Genomic DNA, 16,318 nt, shown 5'->3' on the forward strand with positions numbered 1-16,318 from the left:
CTTAGTAATAGTGGTCTCATACAATATTTATCCTTTTGTGATTGATTTATTTCATTCAGAATAATGTGTCCAGGTTTATCCATATTCTGTGATGTTTCACAGATTATTCTTTAACGTTGCATAGTATCCATTCACTCACTGATGGGTACTTCTGTTTTTCCCATCTTTTTGCTGTTGTTGAATAATGCTGTGAGGAACATGGGAGTGCATACATCTATTTGAGTCATGGCTCTTATTTCTCTCAAATATATACTTAGTAGTGGAATTGCTCTGGTAGCATAGTGCCTAAGGCACTTGACTGCTAACCAGAAGGCTGGTGGTTCAAAACCACCAGCCACTCCTTGGAAGATGGGGCAATCTACTTCCGTAGTGATACTGCCTCGGAAACCCAAGGAGGGGTCGCTATGAGTTGGGTACGACTCGATGGCACATGACAACAACAGTGGAAATGCTCATCATTTGGTATCTCTAACTTTTTAAGGAAGCACTATACTGTCATTGTATTGATTTTTCCTTCTGTATACAGACGAAAAGAATGGATTTTTGACTATTCAATAGATAAAATGACTATTTACTTATTTTTTTAGTGTGCTTGGGTGAAAATTTACAGAGCAAATTCATCTGCCATACACCAATTCACATATACTTTGTTTCATGACATTGAATGCAATCTCCCACAATACAACTCTCCTCCCACTTCCTCCCCATAGCCACCTCTTCCCTGGGTCCTTCCTTCCCATGCACTCCTGCTCACTCTACCCAGCTGTCTTCCTGTGCATACACAGCCCTTCTATTCTCACATGACTGCTCTCTCCAAGAAGCGTATCTACTTAATGTAAATGTTCAGGTCATTTGCCTCTTTTTTTGGCTGGAAGCCACAGGAGTGGGTTCAATTCCAGACCTGAAGGGCAGCTAGGCACCATAGTCTCAGGGGTTCCACCAGGCTCTATCAGACCAGCAAACCTGGTCCCTTTTTTTTTTTTTTTTTTTTTTTTTTATGATTTTGAGTTTGTTCTACATTATTCTCCTTCTCTATCCAGGATCTCCTACATAGATCCCCCTCTGAGTGGTTGACAGTGGTATTCAGTCACCATCTAGTTCTTTTGGTCTCTTAGTTGTATAGGCTGAGGATCGCGTGGTGTACGAGTAGAATGACTTTTCTTGTAAGTCCCAATTCAATGCCATGCATTTGTCATTGACAAAAGTCAGAAGACTCTAGAATAGTACCAGGCCAAAATTAATTTGATTAGAAAAGGAATAAATCTATTTAAGCAATTTTATACTCATAAAACCAAAAACCCACTGCTGTTGAATTCCAACTCAGCAACCCTACAGGACAGAGTAGAACTACTCCACAGGGTTTCCAAGGCTGTAATCTTTACAGTAGCAGATGGCTACATCTTTCTCCTGCAGAGTGGCTGGTGGGTTCAAACTAATGACTATCCAGTCAGGCACTACCCCAGAACTGGGGTAGATGAATAGGGAACTGCCCATATAGTACAGTTAGGACGCATCTGGATAAGAATTTCTGGAAGCTGAAGTCTTCTTTATTGATAGAACCAATAGAACATTCATTAGGGTAGACTAGGTCACAATGTCCCAACATTCAGACATCCAAATTAGACCAATTTCAGTGTGGTTCCTTCAACTTTATCCTATGGCAATTATCTGTACAGAGGGCTTCCAAATTGAAACAATTTGATTTGCATCACTCTTACTCAGTTTTTGGAGACTAACCTCTAGGGCCCAACTAAAAGAAAAAAAAAAAGGATATCGGGCCCAATTAAAATGGCTTAATATTATTCATTTTCTTCTTTGAACATCTTACTTAAATGTTTTATTAGCGCTATTAGCTCAGGGTTCCCACCACGTGCATCAATTTGTTTATAGGCTTTAGATTCAAGCTCTTTAAGAGTATTCTGAGTGTATTCAAAAGAACCTACATTCTCAAGGTAATGTACACAGTATTTTTTAATATCTACATTTTCAGTTCTCTGGCGCAAGATATTCTGCACTTGGGTGCTTTCAGGCCTTGACCAAATAGCATGAATAGTAGGGAATGAGAACTTTCCCTCTGTTAGATCTTCACAAAAACTTTTGTTTTCACTATATTCTTTGGAGTGTAGATTAGCATAATCATCCCTAATTTGGAAAAAGAGCCCAAGTGTATTAAGCAGTGGCTTTAAATCTTCTTTGTAATCAGAAAACAACTGCATGAGACCTACTGCTAATCCAAATAATCCACCTGTTTTTTGCAGCACCATAGCTTTATATTCTTCTTCCGTGGGACAAGTATAATTATCCCTCCAGTATATATCTAGGCCTTGCCCCTGATGGAGTTCCAAAAGCTGGCGAGTAAAAAGCTTCACCGCATCTGGATGATCGAGAGTCAAGACTTTTTCTAAACCAAGGAAATACACATAATTAGCAGAATTGATGACAGATGGAATTCCATAGATGCTGTGTGCCACAGGAAAGCCACGTCGAAGTTTTGAGTTGTCTTCAATATCATCAATGAGTAAACTGGCATTATGCAACATTTCCGTTACTTCAATGATAATCTAACAAAAAAGATAATTGAAAATTTGTCTTTAACTATTCAAAAGAGCTTATAAATACTTAATTATTTTAACAGATTATGAAAGTTTCAAATCAAACCTACTGCCATCGAACTGACTGAAACTCATAGCTACCCTATAGGACAGAACAGAACTGCCCCATACGTTTTCCAAAGCTTTAAATCGTTATGGAGCAGATTGCCTCATCTTTTTCCTGCAGGCAGCTGGTGGGTTTGAACTGCCGACCTTTTGGTTTGCAGCCCAATGTGATAACCACTCTACCACCAGAGTTCCTATAAAAGTTTCATGTGTCCTAAATTTTTACAATGAATGATTATTGAGTAATCTCAAATAAAACAATATTTTGCATGAGCATTAAACTGAATCCATTTTTACAAGACACTTATTTTCTTGGGGATTAAAAGTAAGATTAGAATTGTCTAGATACCTGCAGTTTATCTTCTGGAACTTTCAGCCAATGATTAAAAGCCTGTGAAAGTTTGGTTCTCACTTGTTTACCTGCAATTAAAGAATAAAATTTGGCAATAAAATTAGTATTTGAATTGCAAGAAACACATTTAGAGATTTGTTAATCCAGCCCCATCAATCATTACTCAAGCAGAGCTCATCCATTTTTAAATGTTCACCCCCTCCTCCTCTGAAATTCATACTCTTTCATCTCATTGTGTATCATAAAAACAACTTTAGAATTGGAACAGATTATTAGGAATTATGGTCTAATCTCGGGAGCTCTGGTAGCATAGTGGCTAAGACACTTGCCTGCTAACCAGACGGCTGCGGTTCAAACCCACCAGCCACTCTTCGGAAGGAAGGTTGGGCAATCCTACTTCCGTAGTGATACTGCCTCGGAAACCCATGGAGGGGTCGCTATGAGTTGGGTTTGACTCCACGGCACATAACAACAACAACAACAATGGTCTAATCTATTTATTTATTTTTTTGAAAAGGCAGCCAGACTAATTAGTGGCAGTTAATTAGCAGTGCCTTTTTGCTTAGAACTGCTGCAACTTGATCAGCAAGCAGAAAGACACAATGGATCTGCTTCTTTCCTATCAATAAAATAAGATTATCATGCCCTGAAGTAGGCTTTTTTAACATCTCAAGTTTAGCCCAAAGCTAATGTCTTTACCTTGACTAGAAGCATTAGTTTTTCAACATTTTTTTTTTCTTACATGCAAAGTTCAAGAGAGGTCTTTATACCAGAAGTCGTTTTAGCCCAAATACAAAGGAATGGCAGATTAAAAATCACAAATTCATTTAGTCAAAATGTTCTAAGAGCTTCCTGCTAAAGTAAATGCACAGTAACATTCTAATTTCAAATTAGGTTTCTAATTAGGTTTCAAGAAAGTGGTTACATAAAGAGTGAAGTTTCAATAAACAAAAGTACTATTTTATTTCATGTTATAAGGTATATTTTTATTTACAAAGTGAGATGATACATCAGTGAATAGTGAGTGTATTTTAGAAACCAAATGAACAGTGTACTTTCTTTATTGAAAGAAAGAATTTTCTTGCATGTAAAAGTTCTTATGTAAATTTACTCTATTTTCTTAAAAAGTAGAAGAAATAATATGAAAACATTATAATGAACTACAGTGAATTTAGTTCTTCTGGGAAGGACACAAGTTTCTATATATGTCCTCTCTATACTAATCATCCAAACACTTAAGTGCACATAGAAACTTTCATCACTTATCAAAATGGAACAAAGTTTCATGCTCTGTGAGAAGTCCAGAAGAGAAGGAATCTCAAGATTATGAAAACAGTATCTTCTACATACTAAGCATTGAGATGCATCATGGTCTGGGTAGCTTATACTCTGATCTACTCTCCAGTTTAACAAGGGTCAATCTGGGTTGTACTTAGAATGCACAACTCTGAAAAGTAATACAAATCATTTCGAAAAATAGGTATAAAGATGAAGAACACAGAGAACCAATATGGAGTCACACTTGTTTTACTTCTGAATGTTATACAGAAAACTTGGCTTTTTCTTAAATAGTACAATAAATGCTTTAATTTTCAGATATTGGAGTTTGATTTCATTTTACTTCACTAATTTCAGAAAAATCCTAATATCATCATCATCTTTTATTAGCAAGAGTAACTTTACATAGTACAAATGGTCTGGCCTATCTTTGAGTCACTTTGATAACTCTGACATGTTCTGTGAAAAATAGAAAATAATACAGTATCTTATTTCTTTAGGATAACCGCTTCCTCCCTGTGGTTACTTTTTCCCCGTGTCCTTCTTTCCTATGCATTCTTGCCCTCTGAGTTTTGAGGTTTTATTTTTTCATGGATGCAAGAGTGTAATTCATATATATAAAAAAATAATGAGGTCACTAATGAGAGTTTTAAATATGTTATCTATTGCCTTAAAATAGTACTTCCAGATAATGATTTTTTTTAATATTACAGAAGTCTGCTACATAAGTTAAGCTTATGTTTAAAACATAACTACCAGCACTTATTGCTTAGCATGTCAGTAGACTGGTAGACACTAGATTTTTGTCAGAAATGGTAACTGGTATGTTTTACTGCAGCATAGTTCCTCCAGTCAGAGTGTGCCAACTTATTACAAAAGAAGTCCAGCAATAGGTATGTAGAACACAGGATAGAGTGCCATTTTCTCTATGAGTCACCCTGAAATAAGTGAAGTTACTAGCTGCTGAATAAATGTCATTTAAAAGTAGTCTCTTGGACAGGCAAAATGATCAGGTATGGGTAGGCAAAAGGGAATATATCCATGACCATATAGGTCTGGCAGATGATATTTCTACCTATGTATTTGTATGTGCTATAAGAATAACCGTATATAACAGATCCAACAGAGGACAAAGTTATGACAAATTCTTAGCCATAGCCAAATACCTTGAGGGAGGGAGTCACTGGGCTTGTGGGCTTGTGGCCATGGTTGTGGGCGACACATCAAGCTCAACTGGCCTATCACACCACACAAAAACATTGTTCTTTATCAGACTTTGGTGAGTAGCAACTGGGGTCTTAAAAGCTACCTAAGATGTAACAATTGGTCTCTCCTTGTCTGGAGCAAAGAAGAGTGAAGAAAATCAAAGACGCATGGAAATAATTAGTCCAGAGACTAGTGGACCACAGAAATCTTAGAATATATGACCCTAAGACCAGAAGAACTAGATGATGGCTCCTGCTGCCAACCACTCAAAAAGATATCAAAACTGAAGATCCTGGAAAGAGTGGGAGAAAAATGTGGAACAAAACCCAAAATCATAAAAAGGAGCAGACTTACTGGTATAATAGAGACTGACGAAACTCCTGAGACTATGGCCCTAAGTCACCTTTCAGGCCTAGAACTGAACTCAATCCCATGGTTTAGCTTCCAGCCAAATATCAGATAGGCTTATGAGGTGAACAATTATACCAGGTAGGTACACTTCTTAGAACAATCATCCATGGGAGATCAGAGAGGCAGAATTTGTTCAAGGAGAAAACTCAGAGGGCATGGATATATAGGAAAGGAGGACACAGGGAAAAAGTAACCACAATGTCATGAAACAAAGTAGGTATGAACTGTTGAATGGAAAACGAACTTGCTCTGTAAACTTTCACCCAAATCACAATTAAAATACAAGAAAAGAAAGAAAAAAACAGCAGTTTCTTGGCTTTTTCTTAAACAGTGGACAGGTTTCCCTTTGAATTCTCCATCTGTCTTCCCTCTACTCTTTTGAAGCCTTGACATTAGCAGGTGAATCTCCTTTAGAGTCTGCTAGAATAGAAACAGCACTAATCACATTGGTTTCCAAGATGCAGATTGGGAGTTAGCATGCTCTGGCTTTTCATAATCATATTTATCTTCCCTAAGGTCATGGAGAAGGAGCTCTGGTGACATAGTGCCTAAGGCATTTGACTGCTAACCAAAAGGTTGGCGATTCAAACCCATTAGCCACTCTGCAGAAGGAAGACTGCACAATCTACTTCCATAAAGATTTACCACCTTAAAAATCCAAAGGGGGTTGCTATGAGTCATAACCGACTCAATGGCAGCAAGTTTTTTTTCTTCCTTAGAGGGTCACGGAAAATAGAAATGCACAGATTACCACTGAGATGTGCTTACAGAAGTGTGCGTTTTAGAAAAGTTTTTTTTTTTTTTTTTTTTAATGTCTACTGTATTAGAGTTGGGACTAACACCAAACTATAGTTTAACTATATTATGGATGAAGTAGGCTTTTGATAGTGACACAGTGGTTAAAGCCTCAGATGTCAACTGAAAGGTTGTTGATATAAACCCACCATCTGCTCTGTGGCAGAAAGATGTGGCAGCCTGTTTCTGAAGAGATTTACAGCCTATAAAACAGTTCTATTCTGTCCTATGGGGTTGCTATAAGTTGGAACTGAGAGTAATGAGTCAAAGGGATTTACATTATTTCTATGAGAAAGAACATTCCAAGTTCCAATTAACTAGGTTATAAATGAATTCTTATTATAAGAACCCACACATTTGGGGAGACTCTATTACTTCCAGAGTTGGGCTGGCTGTAATCTTTATGGAAGCCCGTCACCAAGCCTAGATCTTCTGTGGTGCCACTGTGTGGATTCAAACAGGCAGTATACAAGTTATTAGTCAAGTGCAGACTGTGCCTTCCAGGGACCTTGAACCCACACTTTATAAAGAGTTTTTACTTATTGTTATCCTCTATCGGACATTCTGCAGTTTTTTTTTTTTTAAAAAAGCAACACACACACACACACACACACAATTAGGCAAGTGTTGCTATAGGAAACCACATCCACTGACACACTCTTATATTAGAATAATGTGAGCTGTGCTTCCAAAGGAGTACCTAGGTGATGCAAACAGTTAAGCATTCAACAAGAAGCCAAAAAGCTGGTGGGTTAAATCTACCCAGACACACCTTGGGAGACAGGCCTGGTGATACACTTCTGAAAAAATCCTACAGAGCAGTCTGGACACGAGTCACCATGAGTCACAACTGACTTGATGATAACCAATAATAATGTTTCCAAATAATGTGGTCTATAAGCAGCATTATTTCAATCTCAAACTAGAAGTATAAGACATGCAATGTGTGTGACAGTGGAACACTTGAACATGGAACGTCACCATATATCTAAACAATAAGGAATAGGAATGTGTGACATCCATAAAGAAGAAAACCTCTCTAATGGAGGACTGAAATGTTTTAAGTATTTTTATTTTTTAAGGCATGTTACATAATTGGGTATTCTTAAAAGAGTGCTTCAAAAATATACCTTGTGGCTGAAATCCATTAAATGGGGAAGAAATTGTTTGTTTAATAAATGGTGCTGGCAAACTGGATATCCATTTGCAGCAAAATGAAACAAGATCTATACCTCATACCATACACAAAAACTAACTCCAAATGGATCAAAGACTTAAATGTGAAACCTAAAACTATAGAGTTCCTCAAGGAAAAACTATGGGCAAATTTAGGGGCTCTAATAACAGGAGCTCTGTAGCATAGTGCCTAAGGCACTTGACTGCTCACCAGAAGGCTGGCGGTTCAAACCCACCAGCCACTCCTCGGAAGGTAAGTTGGGAAATCTACTTCTGTAGTGATACTGCCTCGGAAACCCAAGGAGGGGTTGCTTTGAGTCAGGTCTGACTCGACAGCACAGAACGACACAACAATACATGGCATAAATAGACTATCAAGCATGACCCAAAATGCACAAACAGCAGAAGAGAAACTAGATGAATAGGACCTTCTAAAAAATTAAATTCTTGCGTGCTTCCAAAGACTTTTCCAAAACAGTCTTTAAAAGAGAACCTACAGAAAAAATATTCTGCAATGACATATCTGACAAGGGACTTATCTCTAGAATTTATAGAACACTCCAACACCTCAATAACAAAAAGACAAATAACCCAATTAAAAAATGGGCAGAAGACATGAATAGACACTTCACCTAAGAGAACATTCAGGCGGCTAACAAAAATGAAGAAATGCTTAAGATCATTAGCCATTAGAGAGATGCAAATCAAAACAACAATGAGATACCATGTTGCCCCAGCACTACTAGCAAAGTTCAACAAGACACAAAATAACAATGTTGGTGAGGATGCAGAGAGACTGGGACTCTCATACATTGCTGGTGTCACTATAAAATGGTACAAACACTGTGAAAAGCAGTATGGAGATTCCTTAAAAAGTTGGAATTAGAAATATCACTTGACCCAGCCATTCCATGACTAGGTATATATCCTAAAGAAGTGAGAGCCATGACAAGAACAGACTTACACACCCATGTTCATCACAGTACTATTTACAATAGCTAAAAGATGGGACAACCTAGGTGTCCATCAGCTGAGGAATGGATAACCAAACTATAGTACATATACACAATGGAATACTTTGCAACCCTAAAGAATAATGTAGAATCTGTAAAACACTGCATAACGTGAATGAACTTGGAGGACATTATGCTGAGTGAAAAAAGGCAATCACAGGACAAATATTGTATTATTCTGTTATTGTAAAAAGTCAAGGAAACGTTTCTATATAGAAGGAAATTTTCTCTGTTGGTTACCAGGGGTGGGAGGGTAGGGTAGGGAACACTGTTAGATAGGAAGAGATAAGTATTGATTTGGGTGAAGAGAAGGGCAATGTACCAAATGTGAATGATCAACATGGTGACACTGAGGAAGACGACGACATAGAGAGATACATAGGATGTACAAATAACAAAGATGAAGCCTTCTGCACATATAGTACTGTGTTGTCAGTGAAGGCAAACATGGGTATATGGGTGGATAGATGGGAGGACAGGCTGAACTTTTAGGTATGTCTATGCTGGGGGAAATGTACCCAAGACCATGATATAGGGTTGGCAGACAATGGTTCTACAAGTGTATTTGTATGTTCTGTAAGAATTACCAGGTGTATAGTAGAGCTGACAAGGGACAAGGTTGTAGTCACTTCTTGGGCACATCCAGCTACTCAGAGGGAGCAAGTATTTGAACCAATGGGCTCGGGACCATAGTCAGAGGGGACATCAGGCTCAACTGGCATAACATACTACATAAAACATTGTTCCACCTCCTATTTTGGCAAGTTAGTGACTGAGATCTTAAAAGCTTGCAAGCAGCCATCTAGATGCAACGATGGACCTCTCCTCATCCAGAGCAAAGAATGAAGAAAACCAAAGACTCATGGAATTAATCAGTCCAAACGACTGGAACACCATGCAATCCTCAGCCTATATGACTATGAGACCAGAAGAACTAAATGGTACCTGGCTACCACTGTCAACTACTTGGAGGGGGATCTATGTAGGAGATCCTGGATAAAGAGGGAGAACAACGTAGGACAAAACTCAAAATCATAAAAAAAAAAAAAGAGGAGGTACCAGGTTTCCTGATCTGATAGAGCCTGGTGGAACCACTGAGACTATGGCCCCTAGCTGCCCATCAGGTCTGGAATTGAACCCACACCTGTGGCTTCCAGCCAAACAAAAGACAGGCATATGAGTTGAGCGTTTACACCAGGTAGACATACTCCTTGGAGAGAACAATCATGGGAAAAGAAGGGCTGTTTATGCATAGGAAGACAGCTCAGGGGGCAGGAGTGGCTGGAGGGATGGATACAAGGAAGAGGTAACTATTGGGAGGAAGTAGGAGGGGAACTGTTGCATTGGGGTAAATCGTAGTCAATGTCATAAGACAAAGTATATGCGAATTGCTGTATGGAAAGTGAATTTGCTCTGTAAACTTTCACCCAAATCATAAAAAAAAGAAAAAAAATAAAAGTACCTTGTAAGAACAAAAGGGTACTTATTTCTCATATGTATCACTTTCTGGTGGTGTAGTTCCTAAGGCATTTGACTGCTAATCAAAAGAGCGGCGGTTCAAACCCATCAGCACTCCTCAGAAGGAAGACTGAGCAATCTCATTTCCATAGAGATACCGCCTCGGAAACCGAAGGAGGGATTGCTGTTAAGTCAAAATCAACTTGATGGAAATAAGTTAGGGTTTTTTTTTTTTCTTTGGCTATCACTTTAAATAGAAAATCTCAGGAGCTAGCAAGTCTAATTTTATGTTTGCTAACATTTGAATGACCTGCCATGGTATGAAAACTACCCTATGTGGCCTGTAACTGAATCGTTACCTGGTAACTGAAGTAAATATTCGTAGGGTTCTAGAAGAATTCTTTGGACTGTTTCTTGAGCCTTCTCCATTATTTTTAAATTTCAAAGCTGATCTGTGAAAAGGAGAATCATAAAGAAGGTATGATTAATCAAATAATCTTGAGAGTCAAACTATAAAGGAAGTTTTCTTGTAAGGCATTTTTGGAAAGGAAGACTTTAAGTTTGGTTTTAAAAGAAAATTCTACATGGATAAACCTTGTACATAGTAAGTAAAAGAAGTTGTTATAAGACACCACAGATTGTATGATTCTCTGTATATGAAATACTCAGAATAGGTTAAGTCCAGACAGAAAGGTGCACTAGTGGCACAGTGGGTAAGGCATTTGGCTGCTAACCAGAAGACTGGCGGTTTAGACCTACCAGCTGCTCCATGGGAGAAAGTGAGGCAATCTACTTCTGCAAAGATTTACAGTCTTGGTAATAAAATGGGGGTCACTATGAGTTAGAATCAACTCAATGGCAGTGTTTTTTTTTGTTGTTGTTGTTATTGTGTGCCATCGAGTCGGACCCGACTCATAGCGACCCCTCCTTGGGTTTCCAAAGTAGTATCACTAGGGAAGTAGATTACCCCACCTTCCTTCCGAGGAGAGGCTGGTGGGTTTGAACCACTAGCCTTCTGGTTAGCAGTCAAGTGCCTTAGGCAATATATATAATATTACCATTTTATCCAGTTTTAAGTGTACAATTTGGTGCATTAAGTATATTCACACAGTAACCTTCACTGCTATTTCCAGATTTTTATCATTCCAAGGAGTCATGGTGGCACAGTGGTTAAAGCACTGGGCTGACAATTGAAAAGTTGGCAGTTCAAACCCACCAGCTGCTCTGCAAGAGAAACATAAGGTAGTCTACTTCCATAAAGATTTACATCCTTGGAAACCCTCTGGGGCAGTTGTACTTTGTCCTGTAAGATTGCTATGAGTTGGAATTGACTTGACAGTAATGGGTTTAGTTTGGTTTTAGTTCATCATCTCAAAGAGAAACTCTTTACCCATTAAACAATAACTTCCCATCTCCTCTGCTTCTATCTTCTTGTAACCTCCAGCCTTTATAAATTTGCCTATTCTAGATAGCTGATGTAAGTGTAATTGTATATTGTCCTTCTGTGTTTGGTGTAGTGAACTTAACATAATGTTCTTCCAAGGTTAAATCATGTTGTAGCATGTATCAGTTCCTTCCTTATTATAACTCCATGATATTCCATTGTATGTATGTACCACATTTTGTTCATTCATCTGTTGATGAGACACTTGGGTTGTTTCCACATTTTGCATATTGTGAATAATATTGCTATGAACACTGGTGTACAAGCATCTGTTTGAGTCCTTGCTTTTAAGACTCTTGAGTATATTCATCAGAATGGAATCACCGGGTCTATGTTTAAGTTTTTGAGAAACCGCCACATGGTTTTCCACAGTGGTTGCACCATTTTACATTCCTACCAGCAATGTACAAAAGGTTCCAATTTCTCCACATCCTCACAACACCTGGCTGTGAAGTGGTATCAGGTTTCTTCTGAGGATAGAGGAGGACCAAAATGTTCTAAAATTACACTGTGGTGATGGTTGTAAATACACTAAAAAACAGTTATACATTTCAAAAGGGTGAACTGTATGGTATGTAAATTTTATCTAAAAAAATTAAATTCTTTATTCAAGTGATTACATTGGTCTAAATATCTGCCTGGTTTTTAAGTGGTTTCCTTAGTTAAGTGATTTATATTAAGCCTTTCCTATTTTAATGAACCGTAAAAGGTTTAAATTGTTGCCATTATGTAAAAAAAAAATCAACAGAATTAAAAGACACTTACTTTTATATTTGATTACATACATTATAAACCCACTTTTTCCATAAGCATTAAGATGGGTATACTTTGTATACTTAAATTTTAAGGGGAGAACCCTGTATTTTCTCTACAATCAACCCATTTCAGGTTTAAATTTGATTTAAACATACATTAACTTGAACGCAATTAGTTATTAAAAATATTCCCTTATAATGCTGTATTATTCTGAATTTTACTTATACTTCATTTCCTAAAATGAGTCTTCCTAGAATCCTGGACAATCTACTTCCATAAAGATTTACCACCTTAGAAACCCAATGGAGATCACTACGAGTCAGAATTGACTCAATGGCAGTGGTTATTTTTTGTGTTAGAGGCCTCCTTTACTGTGAATTTCTGCTGTTTGTAGTATCTGTTTCTATTTATCCTATTGTCGTTATGCGCCGTAGAGTCGGACCTGATTCATAATGACCCCTCCTTGTGTTTCTGAGGTGGTATCACTACAGAAGTAGATTGCACAACCTTCCTTCCAAGGAGTGGCTGGTGGGTTTGAACTGCCAGCCTTCTGGTTAGCAGTCAAATGCCTTAGGCGCTACCCTACCAGAGTTCCAATTTACCCTATTAGAGTTCCTATTTTTTTGTTGCTCTGACAACTCTGGCATATTTTAGGAGGTTTCACACTTTTGTTTCTATGATTTGGTGTCTAGCATCACTAGGGCTCTCCTAACCAATTTTAGCTGCCCTACAGACATAACAACACAAGACTAACTATAATATGGTTATTTAATTATAGTTCGCATTATGCTTTAAGGCCGGGGCCTGAGGTAGGCAGGCGCAGGGCTTGGGGGCTGCTTTTTGCTTAGGGGCAGCTCTATCTCAAGACTGGGGCCCAAGGTAAGCAGGTGCGGGACTGAGGGCTGTTTTCACTTGGGGGCGGCTCTATCTCAAGGCTGGGGCCCGAGGTAGGTAGGCACAGAGGGGTTAGGAACAACTAAGGGAGATGAATTTGTCTGTCAGTTTGTTGCCCTGCGGTGGCTTATGTGTCGCTGTGAGGCTGGAGGCTATGCTGCCAGTGTTGCAAAATGCCAGCAGGGTTATCCATGGTGGACAGGTTTCAGCGGAGGTTCTGGGCTAAGACAGACTCGAAGAAGGAAGAGGCCATCCACTTCTTAAACAATTGGTCACTGAAAATCTTATGAATAGCAGTGAAAACACTGTCTGATATATTACTGGAAAACTTTATGTATAGCCCTGAAGCATTGTCAAATACAGAGCTGGAAGATGAGCCCATTAGGTCAGAAGACACTCAAAATTTGACTGGGAAAGAGCTGACTCCTCAGAGTAGACAACCTTAATGATATGGATAGAGTAAAGCTTTCAGGACCTCCATTGGCTGATATGGCACAACTCAAAATGAATAGAAACACAAACATCCATTAATAATTGGAACATGGAATGGATTAAGTATGAATCCACAAAAATTGGAAGTTGTAAAAAATAAAATGGAACGCATAAAGATCGATATCATAGGCTTTAGTGAGCTGAAATGGACTGTTTTTGGCCATTCTGAATCAGACAACCATGTGATCTACTATGCTGGGAATGACAAATTCAAGAGGAATGGTGTGGCATTCTTCATCACAAAGATTGTTTCAAGATCTGTCCTGAAGTACAATGCCATCAGTGATAGGATAATATCCACATGCCTACAAGGAAGACCAGTTCCTACTATTATTATTCAAATCTATGCACCAACCACCAAAGCCAAAGATTTTCACCAACTTCTGCGATCTGAAATTGACTGAACATGCAATCAAGATGTGTTAATTATCACTGGTGACTGGAATGTAAAAGTTGGAAACAAAGAAGAGTTAGTGGTAGTTGGAAAGTATGGCCTTGGTGATAGAAATAACGCATGAGACCGCATGATAGAATTTTGCAAGACCAATGACTTATCCATTCCAAGTATCTTTTTTCAACAACTTAAGTGATGGCTATACATGGGGACTTCACCAGATGGAATACACAGGAATAAGACTGACCACATCTGTGGCAAGAGGTGATGGAAAATTTCAATACCTTCTGCCAAAACAAGGCCAGGAGGTGATAATGGAACAGACTGTCAAATGTTCATATGCACTTTCAAGCTGAAGTTGAAGACAATTAAAACAAGTCCACGAGAGCCAACATATGATCTTGATAGTATCCCTTCTGAATTTAGAGACCATTTAAAGAAAAGATTTGATACACTGAAGACCAATGACTGAAAACCATAGGCATCGTGGGATGATATCAAGAACATCATTCATGAAGAAAGCAAGAAGTCATTAAAAAGCAAGAAAGGAAGAAAAGACCAAAATAGATGTCGGACGAGACTCTGAAACTTGCCCTTGAGCAGAGAGAAGCTAAAGCAAATGGAAGAAGATAAAAGAGCTGAACAGAAGATTTCAAAGAGCAGCGTGAGATGACAAAGCCAATTACTATAATGAAATGTGCAAAGACCTGGAGTTAGAAAACCAAAAGGGAAGAAAGAACACTCTTGGCATTTCTCAAACTGAAATAACTGGAGAAAAAATTTAAACCTCAAGTTGCAATACTGAAAAATTCTATGGGCTAAATATTGAATGATGCAGGAAACATCAAAAGAAGATGGAAGGAATACACAGTCACTGTACCGAAAAGAATTAGTGGATGTTCATCCATTTCAGGAGGTGGCGTATAATCAAGAACCAATAGTATTGAAGAAGTCGAAACTGCACTGAAGGAACTGGTGAAGAAGAAGCTCCAGGAATTGATGGAATACCTACTGCGATGTTTCAACAAACGGATATCCTGCTGGAGGCATTCGGTTATGCCAAGAGATTTGTAAGACAGCTACCTGGCCAACTGACTTGAAGAGATCCTTATTTGTACCCTTTCCCAGGAAAGGTGATTCCACAGAATGTGGAAATTATCGAACAGTACCATTAATGTCACATGGGCTCAGGGATAGCAAGGATTTTGAGGCTGGCACAGGACCAAGCAATGTTTTGTTCTGCTGTGCATAGGGTTGCTATGAGTCGAAAATGACTCGACAGCACCTAACAACCACCACCACCACCACCTCCACCACCATCACAGTTCATGATTAGTGCTGTTAAGAGTCACGTATCATGGAATTTTAGAATTGGAAGGTACCTTATTATTGTATTATTATTACTCAGGGGTCATGTAGCCCCCTGAATCCTTTACATGTACCTCCAATGAATATCTGCAGTTACAAAATATCTTTATCCTTTAATGCTAAATAAATATTCATATTTGCATGATAATAGGCTAAGACATAAATTATATTGGTTTAACTCTTTATTGCAGACAGACTACAAATGGAAATTAAAACATGAAAATAATGTATTGTTGAGGTTACTCTTTAGGATTAAAAAGCGTATTTTTGTAGTCTACCCTTGATGATCATCTATGTGAAACAATCATAAAAATAATCAGCACTCTACCAGGAAATCATTTTAGCAATCTGAGCACAAAGAGAAACATTCCATATAGAAAATTTCTACATCTATTTTAAGTAGCATTAATACTAAGTATGTCACAATGGGAAATGCTCTGAAAATATACCGAAATGATCCAAATACCAATTTACTGACTTATTACCTATACTGTTTGATAGTGCTGCATGGCTCCAACATAGGTTACCTCATCCACCAACCACTCCTTGGAAGGAAGGTTGGGCAATCTACTTCCTTAGAGATACTGCCTCAGAAACCCAAGGCGGGGTCACTATGAGTTGGGT

General features: G+C 38.3%; 1 protein-coding gene across 1 annotated transcript; it reads right to left on the reverse strand.

Moving 5' to 3' along the window:
- Positions 1–1,799: 1,799 nt before the first annotated feature.
- GGPS1 (geranylgeranyl diphosphate synthase 1) lies at positions 1,800–10,775 on the reverse strand. Its single transcript, XM_007938471.1, has 3 exons — positions 10,706–10,775; positions 3,007–3,077; positions 1,800–2,561 (listed from the first exon to the last, which is right to left on the reverse strand). The coding sequence occupies exons 1-3, from the start codon at positions 10,773–10,775 to the stop codon at positions 1,800–1,802; spliced, it is 903 nt and encodes a 300-aa protein (XP_007936662.1).
- Positions 10,776–16,318: the final 5,543 nt, after the last annotated feature.

Source organism: Orycteropus afer, unplaced genomic scaffold (genome assembly GCF_000298275.1).
Source record: "Orycteropus afer afer isolate SDZICR_OR568_19922 unplaced genomic scaffold, OryAfe1.0 scaffold00050, whole genome shotgun sequence".
NCBI lineage: Eukaryota > Metazoa > Chordata > Mammalia > Tubulidentata > Orycteropodidae > Orycteropus > Orycteropus afer.

What these genes read in the sequence shown, in the direction of transcription:
- GGPS1 (XM_007938471.1), bottom strand. Translation starts at nt 10,775, where the DNA reads ATGGAGAAGGCTCAAGAAACAGTCCAAAGAATTCTTCTAGAACCCTAC. An exon ending in ATATTTACTTCAGTTACCAG is followed by an intron (nt 3,078 to 10,705) that starts GTAACGATTCAG and finishes CTTTAATTGCAG; the next exon opens with GTAAACAAGTGAGAACCAAA. An exon ending in TTCCAGAAGATAAACTGCAG is followed by an intron (nt 2,562 to 3,006) that starts GTATCTAGACAA and finishes CTTTTTTGTTAG; the next exon opens with ATTATCATTGAAGTAACGGA.